Source organism: Aegilops tauschii, chromosome 7 (genome assembly GCF_002575655.3).
Source record: "Aegilops tauschii subsp. strangulata cultivar AL8/78 chromosome 7, Aet v6.0, whole genome shotgun sequence".
NCBI classification, from domain to species: Eukaryota; Viridiplantae; Streptophyta; class Magnoliopsida; order Poales; family Poaceae; genus Aegilops; species Aegilops tauschii.
The window spans coordinates 574,509,578-574,531,653 of record NC_053041.3 but is presented as its reverse complement, the minus strand read 5'-3'; the positions used below and the strand labels follow the sequence as shown (position 1 = coordinate 574,531,653).

Sequence of the window (22,076 nt, the reverse complement as noted above, 5' to 3'; positions counted from 1 at the left end):
TTTTTAATTAGGAGATTAAACATTTTTAAGCCGAAAACCAAAAAGACTCTTGCTGATGTCATTTGTTCAGACGTGGCAAAATGAGTGGTAAAGGAGGCGTGGGCGATGTGCAAGATGCCACACGTGTGGGCGTTGGTGTTTTCGTTCTTTTTTGCACCCAAGGCCAAGCTTTAACCAATTCCGGATAATTCCGGCCCAGTACAGTTGAATTAAAAAGCATAGCCAAATCTTGGCCTTGGCTACCGTTTTGCATAATAAAAATCAGATTATTCCCATATAGCTGAATTATTCTTCAAAATCATAGATGAATTGCTCTTAAAAAGCTTAGCTAAATCCCCACACGCATACACAAAAATCATGGCATGGCTGAATTACAAATAAAACGTGTTGTTCCTACATGAACAAAATCGACCGTTTGACAACTAACCTTCCTCGGCGGTTCGTCCCGGCCTGGTTTAGTTCTCACCACCATCACTGTCAACTCCCAGGTCCAAACCCTCACCAGGGCTATGTCTCACCTATTCCAAGACGGGCCGGCCCAATGTACCTTTTCTGAAATGGTTTTGGGAATCTTATATGAACTTGTTTTACAGGCTTTTGCGTAGTATTTCCTTTTGTTATAGTGTGTTTTCTGTATCGGTTTTATTTGGTTTCTTTGGGTTATTTTTTTTTCAAATACATGTAAATTTTTTAATACACGTTGTACATTTTTTAATACATTGGGAATATTTTGATACATGTTGAAAATTTCCTCAAATACATTTTGCTCATTTTTTAAATAAATGTTAAACAGTTTTCAAATACATGTTTAATTTTTGGATATACGTTAAAGATTTTCTTTAATATAGGTGAAACATTTTCCAGATACACCGTTGAACATTTTTCGAGTACACATACATGTTAAACGTTTTTTTAAAACGTACCAAACATTTTGTTAAGTGTTAGAACATTATTTTTAAATTTCATTCATATATTTTAATGGTACTATTTTTTTGAAAGTTACACAAATATTTTTTTACATTGTACTATAACATTTTAAAATATGTCACGAGCATATATTTTTTAATCCGTGAACATTTTCTTTAAATTTAATCAAACATTGATCGAATGGTACAATACATTTTTATATATTAAAATATATTGTAAATTTTAATAGATTACATTGCAGAAATAGTTTTGAAGATGTCACAAACAAATTTTTTACACTACATGAATTTTTTCTAAATGCGTGATGAACGTTTTAACTTTTTAACTAAATTAATTTGTTGAAATATACTCCCTCCGTCCCAAATTTTTTTACACTACAAAGTTGAGACACTTATTTTGGGACGGAGGGAGTATGTCTTGAGAATATTTTCAAAATAGAAACAGAAGAGAAAAAAATAAGAACGAACGAATGAACGTCAGGACAGCCGTACGACTCCATCGAACGAACCAAGAAGCAAACGTGCGAAAACGAACGGAGCAAACTGGGCCGGCCCACTACAGCCACAAGCGAGACAAAGACGCTCCCCCAAACCCTCGCTCGCCGGCAAACTCCGGTCGTCGCCCGATCCCGCCGGCCGCCGCGCCCCTCGCCGGCGGCCACCACCCACCACTCTTGGCCTCGAGACGGGAGCCCAGCCCAAAGTCAGGCTGCGTCGGTCCCCCAATCCCTACCCCCCTTCCTCCGATTCAGCACCCACTCGCTCGCCCCCCATCAATCAAGGAGCAGGGGGCAGAGATGGCGGCCATGGGCGACGACCTGCGGCTGGACTTCGACAAGCTCCCCATCAAGCGCCTCGAGGCCACCGACGAGGCCGGCAACGAGCACTACCCGCCGTAAGCCGCCCTCCTCCCCCTTCCCTTCCCTCGATCCAAATCGCCTGCTCACCGGTGAGCACGCGGCCGCAGGGACGGCAGCAGCGAGGCACAGCGGCTGGCGGCGATCCGCCGCGTCGACTTCTCCTGGGTCGTCGAGCGGGACGCCAAGAAGGCCAAGAAGGCGGCGGCCGAGGACGCCGCCCACAAGGCCTGGCCATGGCAGGGCCTCCACGAGAGCCTGCAGCTGGCGCAGCAGGAGCTCACCGTCGTCCTCGACCTGATCTCCGCGGTCCGCCCACATCTCCGTTCGTCCGCATCTCGGCCCGATGACGCCCTCGTATGTTGGATGCGATGATGTTCCTGGTTATTATGGATGGATAACAATGCAGGTCGAGGCGAACGATACCGTGGCCGTGGCGGCGACCATCTCCAAGCCCAAGCCGCTGCCGGACGAAGTCCTCGTCGACATGGCCGTCTCCGCCGCCACCAAACTCCAGCGCCTTCGGGTATGCCCCTGTTAGTCTGCAGTAGGAACTAATAGAACATTTGTATCCAGTTAGTACAAGACAGACAAAATGGGAGTAGAAGTAAACTGCAATAAAAGATGTTTGGAGTAGTTCATGTTTGAACTTACACCATAGACCCTAATTATTATGCTCTGTTCTGCAATCTCAGCATCTGGGACAGTACTTCAAGCAATCGGCCAAAACGATGGAGCAGCAGTTCCAGAAGGAGGCTAGGTTCTACGGCTCATTGATCAGGTTCATCTTCTTTCAGGAATTGTGAATTTCAGCTATCACCTAAGTAGTGATGTTTGTACCATAACCAGTGTTGTTGGATTGGCAGGTTGCAGCAGAACTGGAAAGTTAAGAGGCAGCGTGGGAATGCTCCAGGAAGCAACAGCTTCATGTTTGATGTAGTTGACACTTCTCAGTTGGACACGACAGCAATGTCCCGATTGTCATCATTGCCTTTGGTTCCAATCGATCAGGACTCGTCGGGTATTTTGTCTGTACATGTCCCACAAAAGTCGTGCCGTTTCTTGAGCGTTCAGTTTCTTGGGGACAGTGCCAGCGGCGCGGAAGGCTACGCTTCCAAAGCGAAAGGTATCTCAAGCACCACTTCTTCTGCAGCGGAAGATGATGCCTCGGAGAATGATGATGTCAATAAGTCTGTCAAACAAGCGCATTCCATTTTCCGCAATATCCACAAGTCAATATTTGAGGAGCAGGTTGTCTAAATGCTTTTGATTATTGCATACCCTGTCTTTTTGACCAGCTAGAGTTCCATGAAAATTTATTGCTGTGACAAATTTTTCCCTCTCGATTCGTCATTCTTTATCTACCATACTACCTTCTGCTTAGCTAAATGTATGCCTCTGTAGGTATTTGATATGGTGATCCGTGAGACATTTGTCCAAACTCAAGGCATCAACGTAACTGGAATGCGTGAGGATTTTCTCCAATTAGCCATTGGCCAGGAGAGTTTGTTGTGCCTTTCACTTGCGATTTCTGGACAGGATAGTGACTCAGAAATGGTGGGCCATGAAGAGCACACTAATTCAGAGGCGAATCTTGTGTTAGCCACCACCAATGGGAAGCAGGAGCCTTTAAAAAGTGGCGCCTCAGGGTTTCTTAGCCCGAAAAGTCTGGAGATTTACCTGCTACATATGTTCCATGACAACATTCTTAAGAAAGTCAGAGACAAATATCGTAATATTGTTCGCTACCAGAGTCCTGCTCACACTGCAGAGCCTGCAGGTGATGAGTGTGGCTTGCTAGGCCATTTCTGCATGACAGTTGCTCATAAAATATTTTCAAATAAAGTGCAGCTGGAGCTGGAGAGTGTGGTATACCTACTTTTTTTTTTCTGTTCATCAATGCAGCAGTATAATATACCATGGGTATAGACTGGGGTATCTAACTTCCTTTTTACTAGTGCAGGTTAGCAGGGTTCCGTATCTCCATCTGCAGTCCCTTCCTACATGGCATTCTCGAACTTCTTCCTGGTCTATCTGCCTAAGAGTCCCGCAGCCTATTTTGGCTGCTGACCGACTCACGAAGCCTTCGGACAATGGTGAGCCTAAATACAAATCTTCCAGGACACAGTTCAACACGAAGATTGTCTTGAAGGATGGCCAGATAAGTTTGTTGGGCGAAGGTTCTCCGAGCATTGCTGGATCGTTGACCAGGAAGCTCTCGGATGGGTATCTGATAAACAGTTACAGCTGTGACTTGGAGGACCTCCCAACGATGGTTCTGCAGCAGGTAAACTTGTGATGAAACTTCTTGAGTTATTATCCTTCTATCATGGCTAGATTAGTTTACCAATGTTACTACTGTTGGGAGTATTTATGATTCAGAAGGGTGTGCCTGGATAGCGCATGAACCACTTGACCATATCATGATCAAATTTATTAAATGCAAGTGCCCTGTGATTGGCTACAATGTTCATTGTTCAAGTCCCTGCACTCCATCCAAGTTTCTCTGACTAGTAGAAAGTGTTGAGTTCCAGTATGGCTTCAGAGCAGACTGCAGAGAATACATATGATGATACATTTTAGGATCTTTGCCATGCTTCCATTTTACAATAGAAGTGTTGCTTCAAGATCTACTTCATGATGATCATCTGCACATATATGTATGTATCTGCAGGTGGCGAGCCAGGTGATAAGCTGGCTCCACGAGGAGGCGCAGGTCCTGGGGACGAGTGTGACGAGGGACTTTTTAGGTCTCTACTTTGACCTGGACCACGGCGACACGACGCTGGGCCTGGTGGCGCACGTCGACCCAGACGATGCTTATGGGTGCGTGTCGTGGTACCTGACGGTGGACCAACCGGCGGAGGAGGACAGGAAGGCGCTGGCGGCGGACGACCCCTGGGCGGAGGAGAAGTGCAGGTTCCTGGGGTACCTGTCCCTGGAGGTGCTCTACTCCACCCTCATGGACCTCATCAACCTGTGTGGCACCGGCGCCCACCCGCTGAGATGATGATAGAAGTGTGCAGCAGCTCTGGATTCGTTTCTTACTGTGCGCACTGACTGACTGATGCTGGATCTGGAGTTGTCAGAGGCATAAGCCGTTGAATTAAGGAAAGCACGTTGGACTAGTTGGTAGCATCAGTGAGAAGGTTCCAAAATTTAGACCTCTTTTTTGGCACCCTAAGGATAGTTTGTGGGCAAATCAATCTGTTACAAGTTGGTACTTGCTCACTGGAGTTGATCTTAGATTCAGAAAACACAAGCTAGCACTGTATTCTCATACAATCGATGTACATTTGCTTCAGGTCAGACAACAGAAAACAGTTGAAGTCACATAATGTATATGCCATCTACTCCCTCCGTTCCTAAATATAAGTTTTTGTAGAGATTTCACTAGGTGGTCTACATACGGAGCATAATAGACGAATCTACACTTAAAATGCATCTATATACATCCGTATGTGGTTCATAGTGAAATCTCTACAAAGACTTATATTTAGGAACGGAGGGAGTATATATAATAGTATATCCGAGACTCCCTCACTACTTGCGCAATCTTTTGCCTCTCTTGCTTAAGAAAAAATGAATCTGTTAGGCTTCCTGGAAATTTTGGACGCGTTCAATCAGGCGGGATAATTGCATTTCTTTAGGGAAACTGCATTGCTTTATTGATCAGCGATGTTCATCGGAATTGTTACAAGATCATGAGCATGCCTCCACAAGTTTAAAGAAACAGAAAATTTAGCTAAACTATCATCCTCGAAATTTCTCCGTCTTGATTCATGCATGAAATGACAAGCCTAAAAATCATCTTTGCGTGCTATGAGTTTTCTGATTACCACCATATTTTGACCCCCGGCAGCCGGCACGCTCAAGCTCAACAATATCCTTGATGACAGTAGCACTATCCGAAGAGATGAGAAAACTCTGAATATTCGAATCAGATGCTACTGCTTGAGCTTCTCTACACGCCAAAGCTTCAAGGGTTGGAATGGAACACCACTCATATGATTCAAAGTGATAGAGGAGGAGCCGAGGTAGAGTCCCTCACGGTTTCCGCATACTGCCGCCTCAGCAGCACGCCCCCCTGTTTAGCTAGAACTGCATCCACATTGATTTTTTTTTTTGAGAGTACGCAAACTTCCCATATTCAGGAGAAAACGGATCGCATGTACAGGACGTCAGGTTAGCAAAACCAAAATTTTAATGGACCGCGATATCTGGGGAACATTCCCTGGGAGTGTTTTCCTAGCAAACAATCGAATTGCCATGCAATATGATCTAAAGTTACCATTGACAATTTCACAAAAAATTGCCCATATTTCAGAGAAGTTCATGGCGCGACAGCCATGGTTCGTTCCGTGCAGCTATGTGACCACGTCAGTTTCTATGGTCCTCAAGTTTTCATAGGCCCCATAGTGATGTTGCTTGCGTCACTCGCGCGTCGGCATGCACGATATCCAATTGCACATTGTTGTTGACTCGTTGTACAAGTGAGCCCATAACCCTCACACACAATTTTTTTCATGAGAAAAGTATACTTTTTGTCTCTCAACTCTTGGTGAAATCTAGATTTGATCCCTCAACTTCGAAACCAGACAACTTGCACCCCCAACTAACGAAACCGGACAAGGTTTGTCCCTGGTCTCGATTTTGACCGGTTTTGGTGCTGACTGACCCCGGTTTTGACCGGTGCTGACTAAAATTCGCGTAATTTTTTCATATCCGTGAACTTTTTGAAATTCACATACTCTTTTAAAACCCACATAGTTTTTTCAAGGTCATGCAATTTTTTCAAAAATAATCATACATTTTTCAAATCCGTGAACTATTTTGAAATTTGTGTACTTTTTTCAAATCCATGATTTTTTAAATTTGTGTACTTTTCTCAAATCAGTGTATTTTTTTCAAGTTCGTGTAATTTTATCGAATCCAAGTGTTTTTTTTTCAAATCCATGAACTGTTTTTGAAATTCACGTACTTGTTTCAAATCCGCATACTTTTTAAAGTTCGTGTATTTTTTTCAAATCCGTGTTCCTTTTCCTATCCATGAACTTTGTTTGAAATTCACATACTTGTTTCAAGTTGACATAAATTTTCAAATCCACACATTTGTTTTCTAATTCGCGTAAAAGATATTCAAATCCGCGTACATTTTCAAGTTCGCATAAAATTTTCAAATCCAAAAAAATATACGTGAATATGAGTAAGTATGTCAATTTTTAAAAATTACATGAATTTGAAAAAAACCACATGAACTTTAAAGAAGTACGCGGATTTAAAAAAAAGTACGTGAACTTGGAAAAAGTACGCAGATTTGGAAAAAGTACACAAATTCTTAAAAAGTTCACGTATTTGAAAAAAGTACCCGGATTTGAAAACATTAAGCGGACCTGGAAAAGGTACGCGAATTTGAGTCGGCACAGTCGAAACCGGGTTGGGACAACACCAAAACCGGTCAAAACCGTGATCAGGGATGAATCTTGGCCGGTTTCAATAGTTAAGGGCGCAAGTTGTCCGGTTTTGAAGTTAAGGGACCAAATCTAGACTTCGCCAAGAATTGCGAGATGAAAAGTATACTTTTCACTTTTTCATTTCCCTGATAAAGAGCAGTATATTAATATCATGTAGACATTAAACTTGATTGTCTTTATTATTGTGTACTACTGTCTCGGTAAAGAAATATATATATAAGAGCATTCAAATCATTCAGAAACGCTCTTATATTTCTTTATAGAGATAGAACATTCTATTGGAGTTGTGATTGAGTTATCCAGATCGATGTAACCAAAGCATGAAACTCCATGTGCTACATACAAGGCATGCCATACACCACAACTAAAGAGATCAAATGGATTAGTCGCATGACATGATAAACCATAAGGACGCAACAAATGATTATGATGTTGACCAGATAGGATTATTCATAAGAAAGTTCAGTATCACTAAATAATGCTATTGTGATGTTTGTTAAATCTTCAAGTGTAAAGGTAGTATACATACAAAGCTGGAATTCGAACTGACCATTGTGTACGGACAACAAATGTGCTAGTTGTTGTTCCACAACACCACTAATGTCAGGAGTATCAATGCTTAATGGCCATACCACAATATTAGTGCGTTGCGTAAGATGGTTTTGTAGCAAAATTCACAATACATTTGACAAAAAGAATGACCGAATGATGTTTTGAAAAGAGGCAAGCTTCGGTACACCTCCTCAAAAGGATTTTTCGAATGTAGATTAACATCACGTAATACAGCTTATCCTTTTGATAAAAAAGGGGAATAATTTCCACTAATGAAAACAGGATGACTTTTGAAATTGAGCACAAAAACGTTTTAGAAATAATTTCCGAGTTCTTTAATTCCACAAATCATAAACTCCAATTGCAACTTTTAATAATTCCTATGGACTGTAACTTCCGTCGACATCCTAATTTCGTTCAACGAGAGGCACTAGTTCATCGATCTGAATTAGCTAAACTGTAAAATAAGACGCCACAGCCTTTCAGAAGAAATACAGTAGTAGTAGAAACTAATTTAGACAGCAGCACGGGCCAGCTTCTTCATCATCCGACGACTCATCTTAGTCTCTGCGCCACTCGCGGTGTCTGTCGCGTCGTCCACCCCGATGCCATTGTAGCTGGTGCCGTCGGAGAACTCTGGGTAGCCCTTGTCGTAACGAATCTCGAGGACCGTCTTCTGAGCCGGCGCGGCGGCCACCCGCTGGCGGCGGCCAGAAAGATGCGAGGGCCCATATCGCTGACACAGCTCGTGGAACTGCTGGTCGTCGAGCTGCTTCTCATCGACGTGGTCGTCGTAGTGCTGCTGTGACTGTGGCTCCGCCGGCGCCAACGGGCTGGCTGGCCGCCCCTCGCCTGCCATCTTGGAGGAACTGCTCGTCTATCGTAGACGCCGGCTTGCGTGTTCGTGGAGGACGATCGAATCCGTCGAGCGAAACACGCGTAGGTACGCAAAGGCAAGGTTGTGATCAGGGTGGAGCGAAGCGGACGGGTTCTCGCTAAATTTGTAGGACCAGTCGAGCTACCTAGTCCAGGACTCGGAATCCGGCTCCGGGTCCTGCTCGGGCGGCGAAATCTGCACGATACAGAGCAGAGTCCGCCTCGGTTCAGTAGAAAATAAGCAGAGATCCGGACATTGTCCAAGCTTGGTTTCTTTCTAAAAAAGTATGGTCCGCGGGAAGACCCTCCTTTCCGTGGATCATAACACACCGTGTGTGGTGTGAGCAAGAGGCAGCCCACACGGTCTGTGTGTGCGCGCACATTAGAATTGCCCACACGTGTGGGCGCGGCTACTTTGTGCCACACGCCCAACAAGTATTACTCATCTCCACCCCGTGCGTGTGGCACGAAGCAAAAATGCCCACACGTCCTGACGCAGCTACGTTAGTTACCCCGCGGGATGACGATTTAGTTGCCATCCTGGTTGGCAGATGTAGTTATCTGGGATGGCAAGTGTAGTTGTAAAAGCATGGCAACTCTATCTGTTTTGGTTAACTATAGTTGCCATGTCTAATTTATGGTAGTTGCCGCGTGTAATCAAACCGTAGTTGCCGTGTGTGATTAACTACTTGCCACATATGGTCAAAACAGTAGTTGCCATGTGTGTCTACCTAGTTGCCACGTGTGGTCCAACCATAGTTGCCATGTATTGTTAATCTCAGTGTCCATGTGTGTTTATCTGGTTGCCACGTACGCACAACTGCAGTTGCCGTGTAGCAAAGAATCACAGTTGCCATGTGTGTGTACCGAGTTGCCACGTTCGCGTAACTGCAGTTGCCGTGTAGCAAATGATCACAGTTGCCATGTGTGTGTACCGAGTTGCCACATTCGCGTAACTGCAGTTGCCATCCACAAGGTAGGAGTGTCGTGTGGGAGAAAAACAGTTCGCCCACACACGCATGACCTAGGTGGTGGCTGTGTGGGCGAAAAGCAGTTCGCCCACACAACGCAGCTGGCAAACAGCGTGGTGCGGGCGTGTGGGCAAACTCTCCAACGCCCACACACCAGCCCCGTCCTACGTGGCACACCAAATTCACCTTTTCAGGTCAAGATTCGTGCAAAAGACAGTGAACGACGATCCAGGCGTGTGGGCGAGTTGGGTAACGCCCACACGTGTGGGCGTTAGTGTTTTCGTAAAAGTATCAGTCCGGTAGTCCATACGAAAAAGACGCTTTTGTCCTGCTAGACCGGATATCCGAGCCTTCACGTTCACTCTGCCGCCGACTTCTCCTCACCATCCGTCTCCTTCTCGACCGCCTCCTTCTCCGCCGTCTCCCGCTCGGCCGCCAGGCGCTTCAATATCCTAACACAGATGACTTATGCGATCATCGTTGCATCGTCATCCAACTCGTTCATCTTTAAGGTCAACATCTTTGTATCCTCCAAAGCGACTGCCAACTCAACCCTCCTCTATTCGAGTTTGAGCTTATTCTGGGTCCTTCACGTCGGAGTGCTTAACACATGTCTCCTCCTTCATTGCCAAGATGTCCTCTAACCTCTCCGTCATCTTGGCCGCCGCCCCTTCTTGTTTCTCCTTCTCCTCCAACTTCTTTCCCCGGAACTCTCGTCTAACCCTTCTTGGATGACTCTTTCGTTGGGTCAGTTGGATCACCCGCTTCTTCCTCGGTGCCGAAGCCGGCTGTCTTAATGGAGTTGAAAATGGATAAATTCCACTTGAGTTGCCCATGCAACTTCAACCAACAATGAATAAGGACGAAGCTGCTCTTCTCCACCTTCAATAACAAGTTGTACGCACGAGAAATCTAGAAAGAAAAACATTCCCAAGAAGTTGCATATCAGCCAAATGGACAACATATAGAGCATATCCGGCTAACAAGTTACATATCCGGCGAAATATACAACACATATAACTACTTACGTGCTCGGTCATTAGTGCACCACATGGCTACCGACTAATTAGTTGTTTCAATGGTTGCTCACGGCCTCTTAGATGGTGTATCATCGATGGTTGAGCGACTTTGTCCCACTAATGCGGATGAGTTTGTTGCGATGGGGCTCGAGAATCTTGTGCTCATGGAACCAAGTACGAATGTTGGCCCAAAGTTGCGACCTTTTGCTTCGTGCCATGGATCTGATAGATGCTAGTGGCCAACCACGCATCGCACACCAACTTCTCATGCCGCATGCTGAAGGTTTCTCCTCTAATCCCCTCCCCTCTTTGGATCGGTCGCAAATTCCTCTAGATCAAGGTTGTCATCGTCGTCGTCCTACTCCGGTTGGCTGTTGTACGTGCCCCACGCATCGCACACCAACTTCTCGTGCCGCATGTTGAAGGTTTCTCCTCTAATCCCCTCCCCTCTTTGGATCGGTCGCAAATTCCTCTAGATCAAGGTTGTCATCGTCGTCGTCCTACTCCGGTTGGCCGCTGTACGTGCCCGCCTGCTAGGTGTACATGATCGGCTGCTTGTACATGACTGGTTGTTGGGTGTGCACCTCCGGCTCCTAGTCAATCACATGCCCGTCCTCAAAGCAGCCTCTAGCTCCCTCGTAGATCATGTCCATCATCTCCCTGTCTGTGTCATCATATGCTTGCTCACCCGGTTGAGACATACTAGTGAATAGAGAGCGGGCACCGAGCTGCTCCATGCCCAGCATCCACGACCGGACAAAGTTGCGTGTAGGATCGGAAGTATGTCTAGAGGGGGGGGGGTGATTAGACTACTTGATCAAATAAAAATCTAGCCTTTTCCCAATTTTAGTTCTTGGCAGATTTTAGCAACTTAGCACAAATCAAGCAATCAACATACACATGCAATTCTAAGAGTATAGCAGCGGAATGTAAGACAATTGCATATGAAGGTAAAGGGATGAGTTTGAGGGAGCAAACGCAATGTTGACACAGAGATTTTTTATCCATGGTTCCGATAGGTGGTGCTATCGTACATTCACGTTGATGGAGACTTCAACCCACGAAGGGTAACGGTTGCGCGAGTCCACGTAGGGCTCCACCCACGAAGGGTCCACGAAGAAGCAACCTTGTCTATCCCACCATGGCCGTCGCCCACGAAGGACTTGCCTCACTAGGGTAGATCTTCACGAAGTAGGCGATCTCCTTGCCCTTACAAACTCCTTGGTTCAACTCCACAATCTTGTCAGAGGCTCCCAAGTGACACCTAGCCAATCTAGGAGACACCACTCTCCAAGAAGTAACAAATGGTGTGTTGATGATGAACTCCTTGCTCTTGTGCTTCAAATGATAGTCTCCCCAACACTCAACTCTCTCTCATAGGATTGGATTTGGTAGAAAGAAGATTTGAGTGGAAAACAACTTGGGGAAGGCTAGAGATAAAGATTTATGTGGTTGGAATGGAATATCTTGACCTCAACACAAGTGTAGGTGGTTCTCTCTCAGAAAATATGTATTGGAAGTGTAGGCATGTTCTGATGGCTCTCTCCACAAATGAAGAGTGGGTGGAGGGGTATATATAGACTCCACACAAAATCTAACCGTTACACACAAATCACCAAATTCGGTGGGACCGAATCATTAAACTCGGTCGGACCGATTTAGTTCAAAATGTGAACGTTAGGATTCTCGGTGGGACCGACATGTCAACTCGGTGGGACCGATGTCATTAGGGTTAGGGCATAACGTAATCTCGGTGAGACCGATTACACAAACTCGGTGAGACCGATTTTGGTAATAGCCAAACAGAGAGTTGGTCAGGCAAACTCGGTGGGACCGATTCGCTCATCTCGGTTGGACCGAAACGTTACGAAAAGGAAACAGAGAGTTTGCATTGCAATCTCGGTGGGACCGATCGCTCATCTCGGTTTGACCGAAACGTTACGAAGGGAAACAGAGAGTTTGCAATCCCATCTCGGTGAGACCGAGATCCCTATCGGTGAGACCGAATTGATTAGGGTTTCTGGCAGTGGCTATGTCAACTGAACTCGGTGGCTCCGGATGAGAAACTTTGGTGGGGCCGAGTTGGACTTTTTGGTTTAGGACATATGTGGATATGAGAAAGTAGTGGAGGATTTTGGAGCATATCACTAAGCATTTTGAGCAAGATCCTCATTAAGCAACACCTCATCCCTTCTTAATAGTATTGGCTTTTCCTATAGACTCAATGTGATCTTGGATCACTAAAATAAAAAATGTAGAGTCTTGTGCTTTGAGCTTGAGCCAATCCTTTGTCCTTAGCATTTTGAAGGGTCCACTTTCTAATCCATGCCATGCCAAACATTGAGCTTTCCTGAAATATTTATCTTGGAATAGCATTAGCTCAGTGAGCTATATGTTGTTAGGAATTACCAAAACCACCTAGGGATAGTTGCACTTTCAATCTCCCCCTTTTTGGTAATTGATGACAACATATAGATCAAAGCTTCGACAAATGATAAATAAGATTGAAAAACATCGTCGCTTTGAGAAGTATGTGATAAGCAAGAGCTCCCCCTAAATTTGTGCATTATTTAAGATTTGCTTTTGAATGCAAATGCACAATCGATTAGGATCATGGGTTACTCTTCCATGTCACATACATCTTGGTGGAGCGCTCAAAATGATAGAGATTAAAAGCATGCACTCATCACCAAGCAAAGTGAATGATCATAATAGGATACGAAAGATAGCATTATCCAACAAGCATTAAGGGTAGCATATGATCAAACACTTGACCAAATAAGTATCTCACAAGGACACAAAGTAGTATCACACAAGCACGCAGTAAAGTTTCAAACCAACCAAAAAGAGTGCAAAGAGAGATAAAAACCAACACTCTCTCTCTCGAAGCCTATGACCTATACATTTTTCTCCCCCTTTGGCAACAAGTTACCAAAAAGTTTGAAAATGCATAGTGTTGAACGACTCTCAAGCTTGATCTTCGGGAGGTGGTGTTGAGAGAACGCCAAGAACGAAAGCTTCTGATGAAGTGGCTGGAGCTGGTGGAGTAGCAGCTGGAGTTGGAACTGGAGCTGTAGCTGCTGGTGCTGATGCTGTAGCTCTAGTGTCTGTCACTGGCACTGCAGCAGATCTCTGTCCTCTGGGCACTCTAGCAAATGCATCTGTGGTAGACTTGCCCTTCTTCTCCTCTGCTTCCTCCTGAAGTTGCTCAACTGCAGTTTGGATCTCTGTGATCTTGACATCAAGGTCATAGAATTTTCTCAACAATCCTTTCCAAGCTCTCCTGGTTCTTGGTCAGGGTGGCCAGGCCCTGCTCAATCCTCAGAGTGGATTGGATCAGATATCCAAGCTGGTCTTGCTTGCTCTTCAAGAAGACCTGAGATGCCTCTTCCACAGTTGGCATCTTTGCAGCCTTCTCAGCTTTAGCTTTGGCTTTCTTCTCTTGTGCTTGCACAGATGATGGTTCATTCTCAGTCATGACAACTGTGTTATCCTCAAATTCAGGATAGATGGGTAGATGCTCCTTGTCCAAGATGTACTTGCCTTTGCCCATCTTTGAGTTGATGAGCTCCTGGATGTGTGGGGCATATCCACAACTTCTCTTCTGATCAGCTGCAGTCCTCTTGATTGTTTCCACAATCAGGCTCATAACCTTGAACTTTTGTGGGACATCAAATATGTGCAGCAAGTTGATAGCATGTCCTCTGATCATCTTGTGATCACCTGACTTGGGTAGAAGTGTGTGCCTCAGAATCCAATTGATTGTTGGCAGACCAGACAACAAATTGTGTACAGATCCAAACTTATGTGTGTCCAAAGCAGCATCAGGGATCTCTTTGTACATATTGGCCATAGAGTTGTGGTCTTTCTTCTTCTTGGCATAGACATCCAAGTCATCCTCATGTTCCTCAGGAGCATTTATGAGTTTTGCCCATTCTTCAACTGTAGACTGGTACCTAGTACCCTCAGACACCCACACAATCTTTCCATCTGGATAGAAGTGTGCAGTGGAGTAAAATTGCATAATGAGCTCATCATTCCACTTGGTGAACTTCTGAGCCACAAACTCATCAACTCCACATGCCTTGAAGCTGTCATATACACCAGGGAAGTGATCCTCATTTTCCTTGATGAATTTCCAATCAACCCATCTCATGTCACACACTATGGGCTTCTTGTCAAGTAAAATAGTCTCATAGAAGTCCTGCTGTTCCTTAGTGTGGAATCTGTAGTCCACAGCAGTTTGTTGGAGATCGTTGCAAAAATTAAAAATTTTCTACGCATCACCAAGAACAATCTATGGAGTCTTCTAGCAACGAGAGGGAAAAGAGTGCATCTACATACCCTTGTAGATCGCGAGCGGAAGCGTTCAAGTGAACGGGGTTGATGGAGTCGTACTCGTCGTGATCCAAATCACCGATGACCGAGCGCCGAACGGACGGCACCTCCGCGTTCAACACACGTACGGTTGGGGAAGACGTCTCCTCCTTCTTGATCCAGCAAGGGGGAGGGAGAGGTTGATGGAGATCCAGCAGCACGACGGCGTGGTGGTGGAAGCAGCGGGGATCTCGGCAGGGCTTCGTCAAGCTCAGCGAGAGGGAGAGGTGTCACGGGAGGGAGAGGGAGGCGCCAGGGGCAGGGGTACGGCTCCCATGCGCCTCCCCACTATATATAGGGGTGGAGGGGGCTGGTTTCTTGCCCTCCAAGTCCATTGGGGCGTTGGCAAAGGTGGGGGAAAGAAATCCCACCATTTCCCTTCCCCACCGATTGTTATCCCCCTTTTTTAGGGATCTTGATCTTATCCCTTCGGGATATGATCTTATTCCTTCTAAGGGGGGATCTTGGTGCGCCTTGACCAGGGGTGTGGGGCCTTGCCCCCACTACCCACGTTCATGTGGGTCCCCCCATGCAGGTGGGCCCCACTCCGGAACCTTCTAGAACCTTCCCGGTACAATACCGAAAAATCCCGAACATTTTCCGGTGGCCAAAATAGGACTTCCCATATATAAATCTTTACCTCCGGACCATTCCGGAACTCCTCGTGACGTCCGGGATCTCATCCGGGACTCCGAACAACTTTCGGATTTCCGCATACTAATATCTCTACAACCCTAGCGTCACCGAACCTTAAGTGTGTAGACCCTACGGGTTCGGCAGACATGCAGACATGACCGAGACGACTCTCCGGTCAATAACCAACAGCGGGATCTGGATACCCATGTTGCCTCCCACATGTTCCACGATGATCTCATCGGATGAACCACGATGTCGAGGATTCAATCAATCCCGTATACAATTCCCTTTGTCAATCGGTACGTTACTTGCCCGAGATTCGATCGTCGGTATCCCAATACCTTGTTCAATCTCGTTACCGGCAAGTCACTTTACTCGTACCGTAATGCATGATCCCGTGACCAAACACTTGGTCACATTGAGCTCATTATGATGATGCATTACCGAGTGGGCCCAGAGATACCTCTCCGTCATACGGAGTGACAAATCCCAGTCTCGATTCGTGCCAACCCAACAGACACTTTCGGAGATACCCGTAGTGCACCTTTATAGCCACCCAGTTACGTTGTGACGTTTGGCACACCCAAAGCACTCCTATGGTATCCGGGAGTTGCACAATCTCATGGTCTAAGGAAATGATACTTGACATTTGGAAAAGCTCTAGCAAACGAACTACACGATCTTGTGCTATGCTTAGGATTGGGTCTTGTCCATCACATCATTCTCCTAATGATGTGATCCCGTTATCAATGACATCCAATGTCCATAGTCAGGAAACCATGACTATCTGTTGATCAACGAGCTAGTCAACTAGAGGCTCACTAGGGACATGTTGTGGTCTATGTATTCACACATGTATTATGATTTCCGGATAACACAATTATAGCATGAACAATAGGCAATTATCATGAACAAGGAAATATAATAATAACCATTTTATTATTGCCTCCAGGGCATATTTCCAACAGTCTCCCACTTGCACTAGAGTCAATAATCTAGTTACATTGTGATGAATCGAACACCCATAGAGTTCTTGTGTTGATCATGTTTTGCTCTAGGGAGAGGTTTAGTCAACGGATCTGCTACATTCAGGTCCGTATGTACTTTACAAATATCTATTTCTCCATTTTGAACATTTTCACGAATGGAGTTGAAGCGACGCTTGATATGCCTGGTCTTCCGGTGAAACCTGGGCTCCTTGGCAAGGGCAATAGCTCCAGTGTTGTCACAGAAGAGAGTCATCGGGCCCGACGCATTGGGAATAACTCCTAGGTCGGTAATGAACTCCTTCACCCAGATTGCTTCTTGTGCTGCCTCTGAGGCCGCCATGTATTCCGCTTCACATGTAGATCCCGCCACAACGCTTTGCTTGCAACTGCACCAGCTTACTGCCCCACCATTCAAAATATACACGTATCCGGTTTGTGACTTAGAGTCATCCAGATCTGTGTCGAAACTAGCATCGACGTAACCCTTTACGACGAGCTCTTTGTCACCTCCATAAACGAGAAACATATTCTTAGTCCTCTTCAGGTACTTCAGGATATTCTTGACCGCTGTCCAGTGTTCCATGCCGGGATTACTTTGGTACCTTCCTACCAAACTTACGGCAAGGTTTGCATCAGGTCTGGTACACAGCATGGCATACATAATAGACCCTACGGCCGAGGCATAGGGGACGACACTCATCTTTTCTCTATCTTCTGCCGTGGTCGGGCATTGAGCCGTGCTCAATTGCACACCTTGCAATATAGGCAAGAACCCCTTCTTGGACTGATCCATATTGAACTTCTTCAATATCTTGTCAAGGTACGTACTTTGTGAAAGACCAATGAGGCGTCTTGATCTATCTCTATAGATCTTGATGCCTAATATATAAGCAGCTTCTCCAAGGTCCTTCATTGAAAAACACTTGTTCAAGTAGGCCTTTATGCTTCCCAAGAATTCTATATCATTTCCCATCAACAGTATGTCATCCACATATAATATGAGAAATGCTACAGAGCTCCCACTCACTTTCTTGTAAACACAGGCTTCCCCATAAGTCTGTGTAAACCCAAACGCTTTGATCATCTCATCAAATCAAATGTTCCCACTCCGAGATGCTTGCACCAGCCCATAGATGGAGCGCTGGAGCTTGCATACCTTGTTAGCATTCTTAGGATCGACAAAACCTTCCGGCTGCATCATATACAATTCTTCCTTAAGAAAGCCATTAAGGAATGTCGTTTTGACGTCCATTTGCCATATCTCATAATCATAGTATGCGGCAATTGCTAACATGATTCGGACGGACTTCAGCTTCGCTACGGGTGAGAAAGTCTCATCGTAGTCAACCCCTTGAACTTGTCGATAACCCTTAGCGACAAGTCGAGCTTTATAGATGGTAACATTACCATCCGCGTCCGTCTTCTTCTTAAAGATCCATTTGTTTTCTATCGCTCGCCGATCATCGGGCAAGTCTGTCAAAGTCCACACTTTGTTTTCATACATGGATCCTATCTCGGATTGCATGGCTTCAAGCCATTTGTTGGAATCTGGGCCTACCATTGCTTCTTCATAGTTCGAAGGTTCACCGTTGTCTAACAACATGATTTCCAGGACAGGCTTGCCATACCACTCTGGTGTGGAACGTGTCCTCGTGGACCTACGAAGTTCAGTAGTAACTTGATCCGAAGTACCTTGATCATCATCATTAGCTTCCTCTCTAGTCAGTGCAGGCACCACAGGAACATCTTCCTGAGCTGCGCTACTTTCCGGTTCAAGAGGCAGTACTTCATCAAGTTCCACTTTCCTCCCACTTACTTCTTTCGAGAGAAACTCTTTCTCTAGAAAGGACCCGTTCTTGGCAACAAAGATCTTGCCTTCGGATCTGAGGTAGAAGGTATACCCAATGGTTTCCTTAGGGTATCCTATGAAGATGCATTTTTCCGACTTGGGTTCGAGCTTTTCAGGTTGAAGTTTCTTGACATAAGCATCGCATCCCCAAACTTTTAGAAACGACAGCTTAGGTTTCTTCCCAAACCATAATTCATACGGTGTCGTCTCAACGGATTTCGACGGAGCCCTATTTAAAGTGAATGCGGCAGTCTCTAAAGCATAGCCCCAAAATGAGAGCGGTAGATTGGTAAGAGACATCATAGATCGCACCATATCCAATAGAGTGCGATTACGACGTTCGGACACACCATTTCGCTGAGGTGTTCCAGGCGGCGTGAGTTGTGAAACTATTCCACATTTCCTTAAGTGTGTGCCAAATTCGTGACTCAAATATTCCCCTCCACGATCTGATCGTAAGAACTTTATTTTTCTGTCACGTTGATTCTCAACCTCACTCTGAAATTCCTTGAACTTTTCAAAGGTCTCAGACTTGTGTTTCATGAGGTAGACATACCCATATCTACTCAAGTCATCAGTGAGAGTGAGAACATAACGATAGCCACCGCGAGCCTCAACACTCATTGGACCGCACACATCAGTATGTATGATTTCCAATAAGTTGGTTGCTCGCTCCATTGTTCCGGAGAACAGAGTCTTGGTCATCTTACCCATGAGGCATGGTTCGCACGTGTCAAATGATTCGTAATCAAGAGACTCCAAAAGTCCATCTGCATGGAGCTTCTTCATGCGTTTGACACTAATGTGACCAAGACGGCAGTGCCACAAGTATGTGGGACTATCATTATCAACCTTACATCTTTTGGTATTCACACTATGAATATGTGTAACACTACGTTCGTGATTCATTAAGAATAAACCATTAACCAGCGGGGCATGACCATAAAACATATCCCTCATATAAATAGAACAACCATTATTCTCGGATTTAAATGAGTAGCCATCTCGAATTAAACGAGATCCTGATACTCAAAGCTGGCACTAAATAAAAATTATTGAGGTTTAAAACTAATCCCGTAGGTAAATGTAGAGGTAGCGTGCCGACGGCGATCACATCGACCTTGGAACCATTCCCGACGCGCATCGTCACCTCGGCCTTTGCCAGTCTCCGTTTATTCCGCAGCTCCTGCTTTGAGTTACAAATATGAGCAACCGCACCGGTATCAAATACCCAGGAGCTACTACGAGTGCAGGTAAGGCACACATCAATAACATGTATATCACATATACCTTTGGTGTTGCCGGCCTTCTTGTCCGCTAAGTACTTGGGGCAGTTCCGCTTCCAGTGACCACTTCCCTTGCAATAAAAGCACTCAGTCTCAGGCTTGGGTCCATTCTTTGGCTTCTTCCCGGCAACTGGCTTACCGGGCGCGGCAACTCCCTTGCCGTCCTTCTTGAAGTTCTTCTTACCCTTGCCTTTCTTGAACTTAGTGGTTTTATTCACCATCAACACTTGATGTTCCTTTTTGATCTCCACCTCCGCTGATTTCAGCATTGAATATACCTCAGGAATGGTCTTTTCCATCCCCTGCATATTGAAGTTCATCACAAAGCTCTTGTAGCTCGGTGGAAGCGACTGAAGGATTCTGTCAATGACCGCATCATCCGGGAGATTAACTCCCAACTGAGTCAAGCGGTTGTGTAACCCAGACATTTTGAGTATGTGCTCACTGACAGAACTATTTTCCTCCATCTTACAACTGAAGAACTTGTCGGAGACTTCATATCTCTCGACCCGGGCATGAGCTTGGAAAACCATTTTCAGCTCTTCGAACATCTCATATGCTCCGTGTTGCTCAAAACGCTTTTGGAGCCCCGGTTCTAAGCTGTAAAGCATGCCGCACTGAACGAGGGAGTAATCATCAGCACGCTGCTGCCAAGCGTTCATAACGTCTTGGTTCTCTGGGATGGGTGCGTCACCTAGTGGTGCTTCTAGGACATAATCTTTCTTGGCAGCTATGAGGATGATCCTCAGGTTCCGGACCCAGTCCGTATAGTTGCTGCCATCATCTTTCAGCTTGGTTTTCTCTAGGAACGCGTTGAAGTTGAGGGCAACATTAGCGTGGGCCATTTGATCTACAAGACATATTGTAAAGATTTTAGACTAAGTTCATGATAATTAAGTTCATCTAATCAAATTATTCAATGAACTCCCACTCAGATAGACATCCCTCTAGTCATCTAAGTGAAACATGATCCGAGTCAACTAGGCCGTGTCCGATCATCACGTGAGACGGGCTAGTCAACATCGGTGAACATCTTCATGTTGATCGTATCTTCTATACGACTCATGCTCGACCTTTCGGTCTTCCGTGTTCCGAGGCCATGTCTGTACATGCTAGGCTCGTCAAGTCAACCTAAGTGTATTGCGTGTGTAAATCTGGCTTACACCCGTTGTATTCGAACGTTAGAATCTATCACACCCGATCATCACGTGGTGCTTCGAAACAACGAACCTTCGCAATGGTGCACAGTTAGGGGGAACACTTTATTGAAATTATTGCGAGGGATCATCTTATTTAAGCTACCGTCGTTCTAAGCAAATAAGATGTAAAACATGATAAACATCACATGCAATCAAATAGTGTCATGATATGGCCAGTATCATATTACTCCTTTGATCTCCATCTTCGGGGCGCCATGATCATCTTCGTCACCGGCATGACACCATGATCTCCATCATCGTGTCTTCATGAAGTTGTCACGCCAACGATTACATCTACTTCTATGGCTAACGTGTTTAGCAATAAAGTAAAGTAATTTACATGGCGTTATTCAATGACACGCAGGTCATACAAAAAATAAGGACAACTCCTATGGCTCCTGCCGGTTGTCATACTCATCGACATGCAAGTCGTGATTCCTATTACAAGAACATGATCAATCTCATACATCACATATATTTCATTCATCACATCCTTTTGGTCATATCACATCACAAGGCATATGGTGCAAAAACAAGTTAGACGTCCTCTAATTGTTGTTGCATGTTTTTACGTGGCTTCTATAGGTTTCTAGAAAGAACGTTTCTTACCTACGTAAAACCACAACGTGATATGCCAACTTCTATTTACCCTTCATAAGGACCCTTTTCATCGAATCCGATCCGACTAAAGTGGGAGAGACAGACACCCGCTAGCCACCTTATGCAACTAGTGCATGTCAGTCGGTGGAACCTGTCTCACGTAAGCGTACGTGTAAGGTCGGTCCGGGCCGCTTCATCCCACGATGCCGCCGAAACAAGATAAGACTAGTAGTGGCAAGAAAATTGACAACATCTACGCCCACAACAAGTTTGTGTTCTACTCGTGCATAGAAACTACGCATAAACCTGGCTCATGATGCCACTGTTGGAGATCGTTGCAGAAATTAAAATTTTTCTACGCATCACAAAGAACAATCTATGGAGTCTTCTAGCAACGAGAGGGAAAAGAGTGCATCTACATACCCTTGTAGATCGCGAGCGGAAGCGTTCAAGTGAACGGGGTTG

General features: G+C 45.3%; 1 protein-coding gene across 2 annotated transcripts; it reads left to right on the top strand.

The window, feature by feature from the left end:
* The first annotated feature begins 1,474 nt into the window (after positions 1-1,474).
* Positions 1,475-5,136, top strand: LOC109777278 (mediator of RNA polymerase II transcription subunit 17). Of its 2 annotated transcripts, XM_020335926.4 has the most exons (9): positions 1,475-1,821; positions 1,894-2,092; positions 2,193-2,309; positions 2,479-2,564; positions 2,650-2,804; positions 2,937-3,034; positions 3,188-3,652; positions 3,747-4,070; positions 4,458-5,136. In XM_020335926.4, the coding sequence occupies exons 1-9, from the start codon at positions 1,724-1,726 to the stop codon at positions 4,791-4,793; spliced, it is 1,878 nt and encodes a 625-aa protein (XP_020191515.1). In that variant the 5' UTR covers positions 1,475-1,723; the 3' UTR covers positions 4,794-5,136. The 2 variants fall into 2 exon arrangements, with proteins under 2 accessions (XP_020191515.1, XP_020191514.1); XM_020335925.4 differs by having other exon boundaries at positions 2,650-3,034.
* Positions 5,137-22,076: the final 16,940 nt, after the last annotated feature.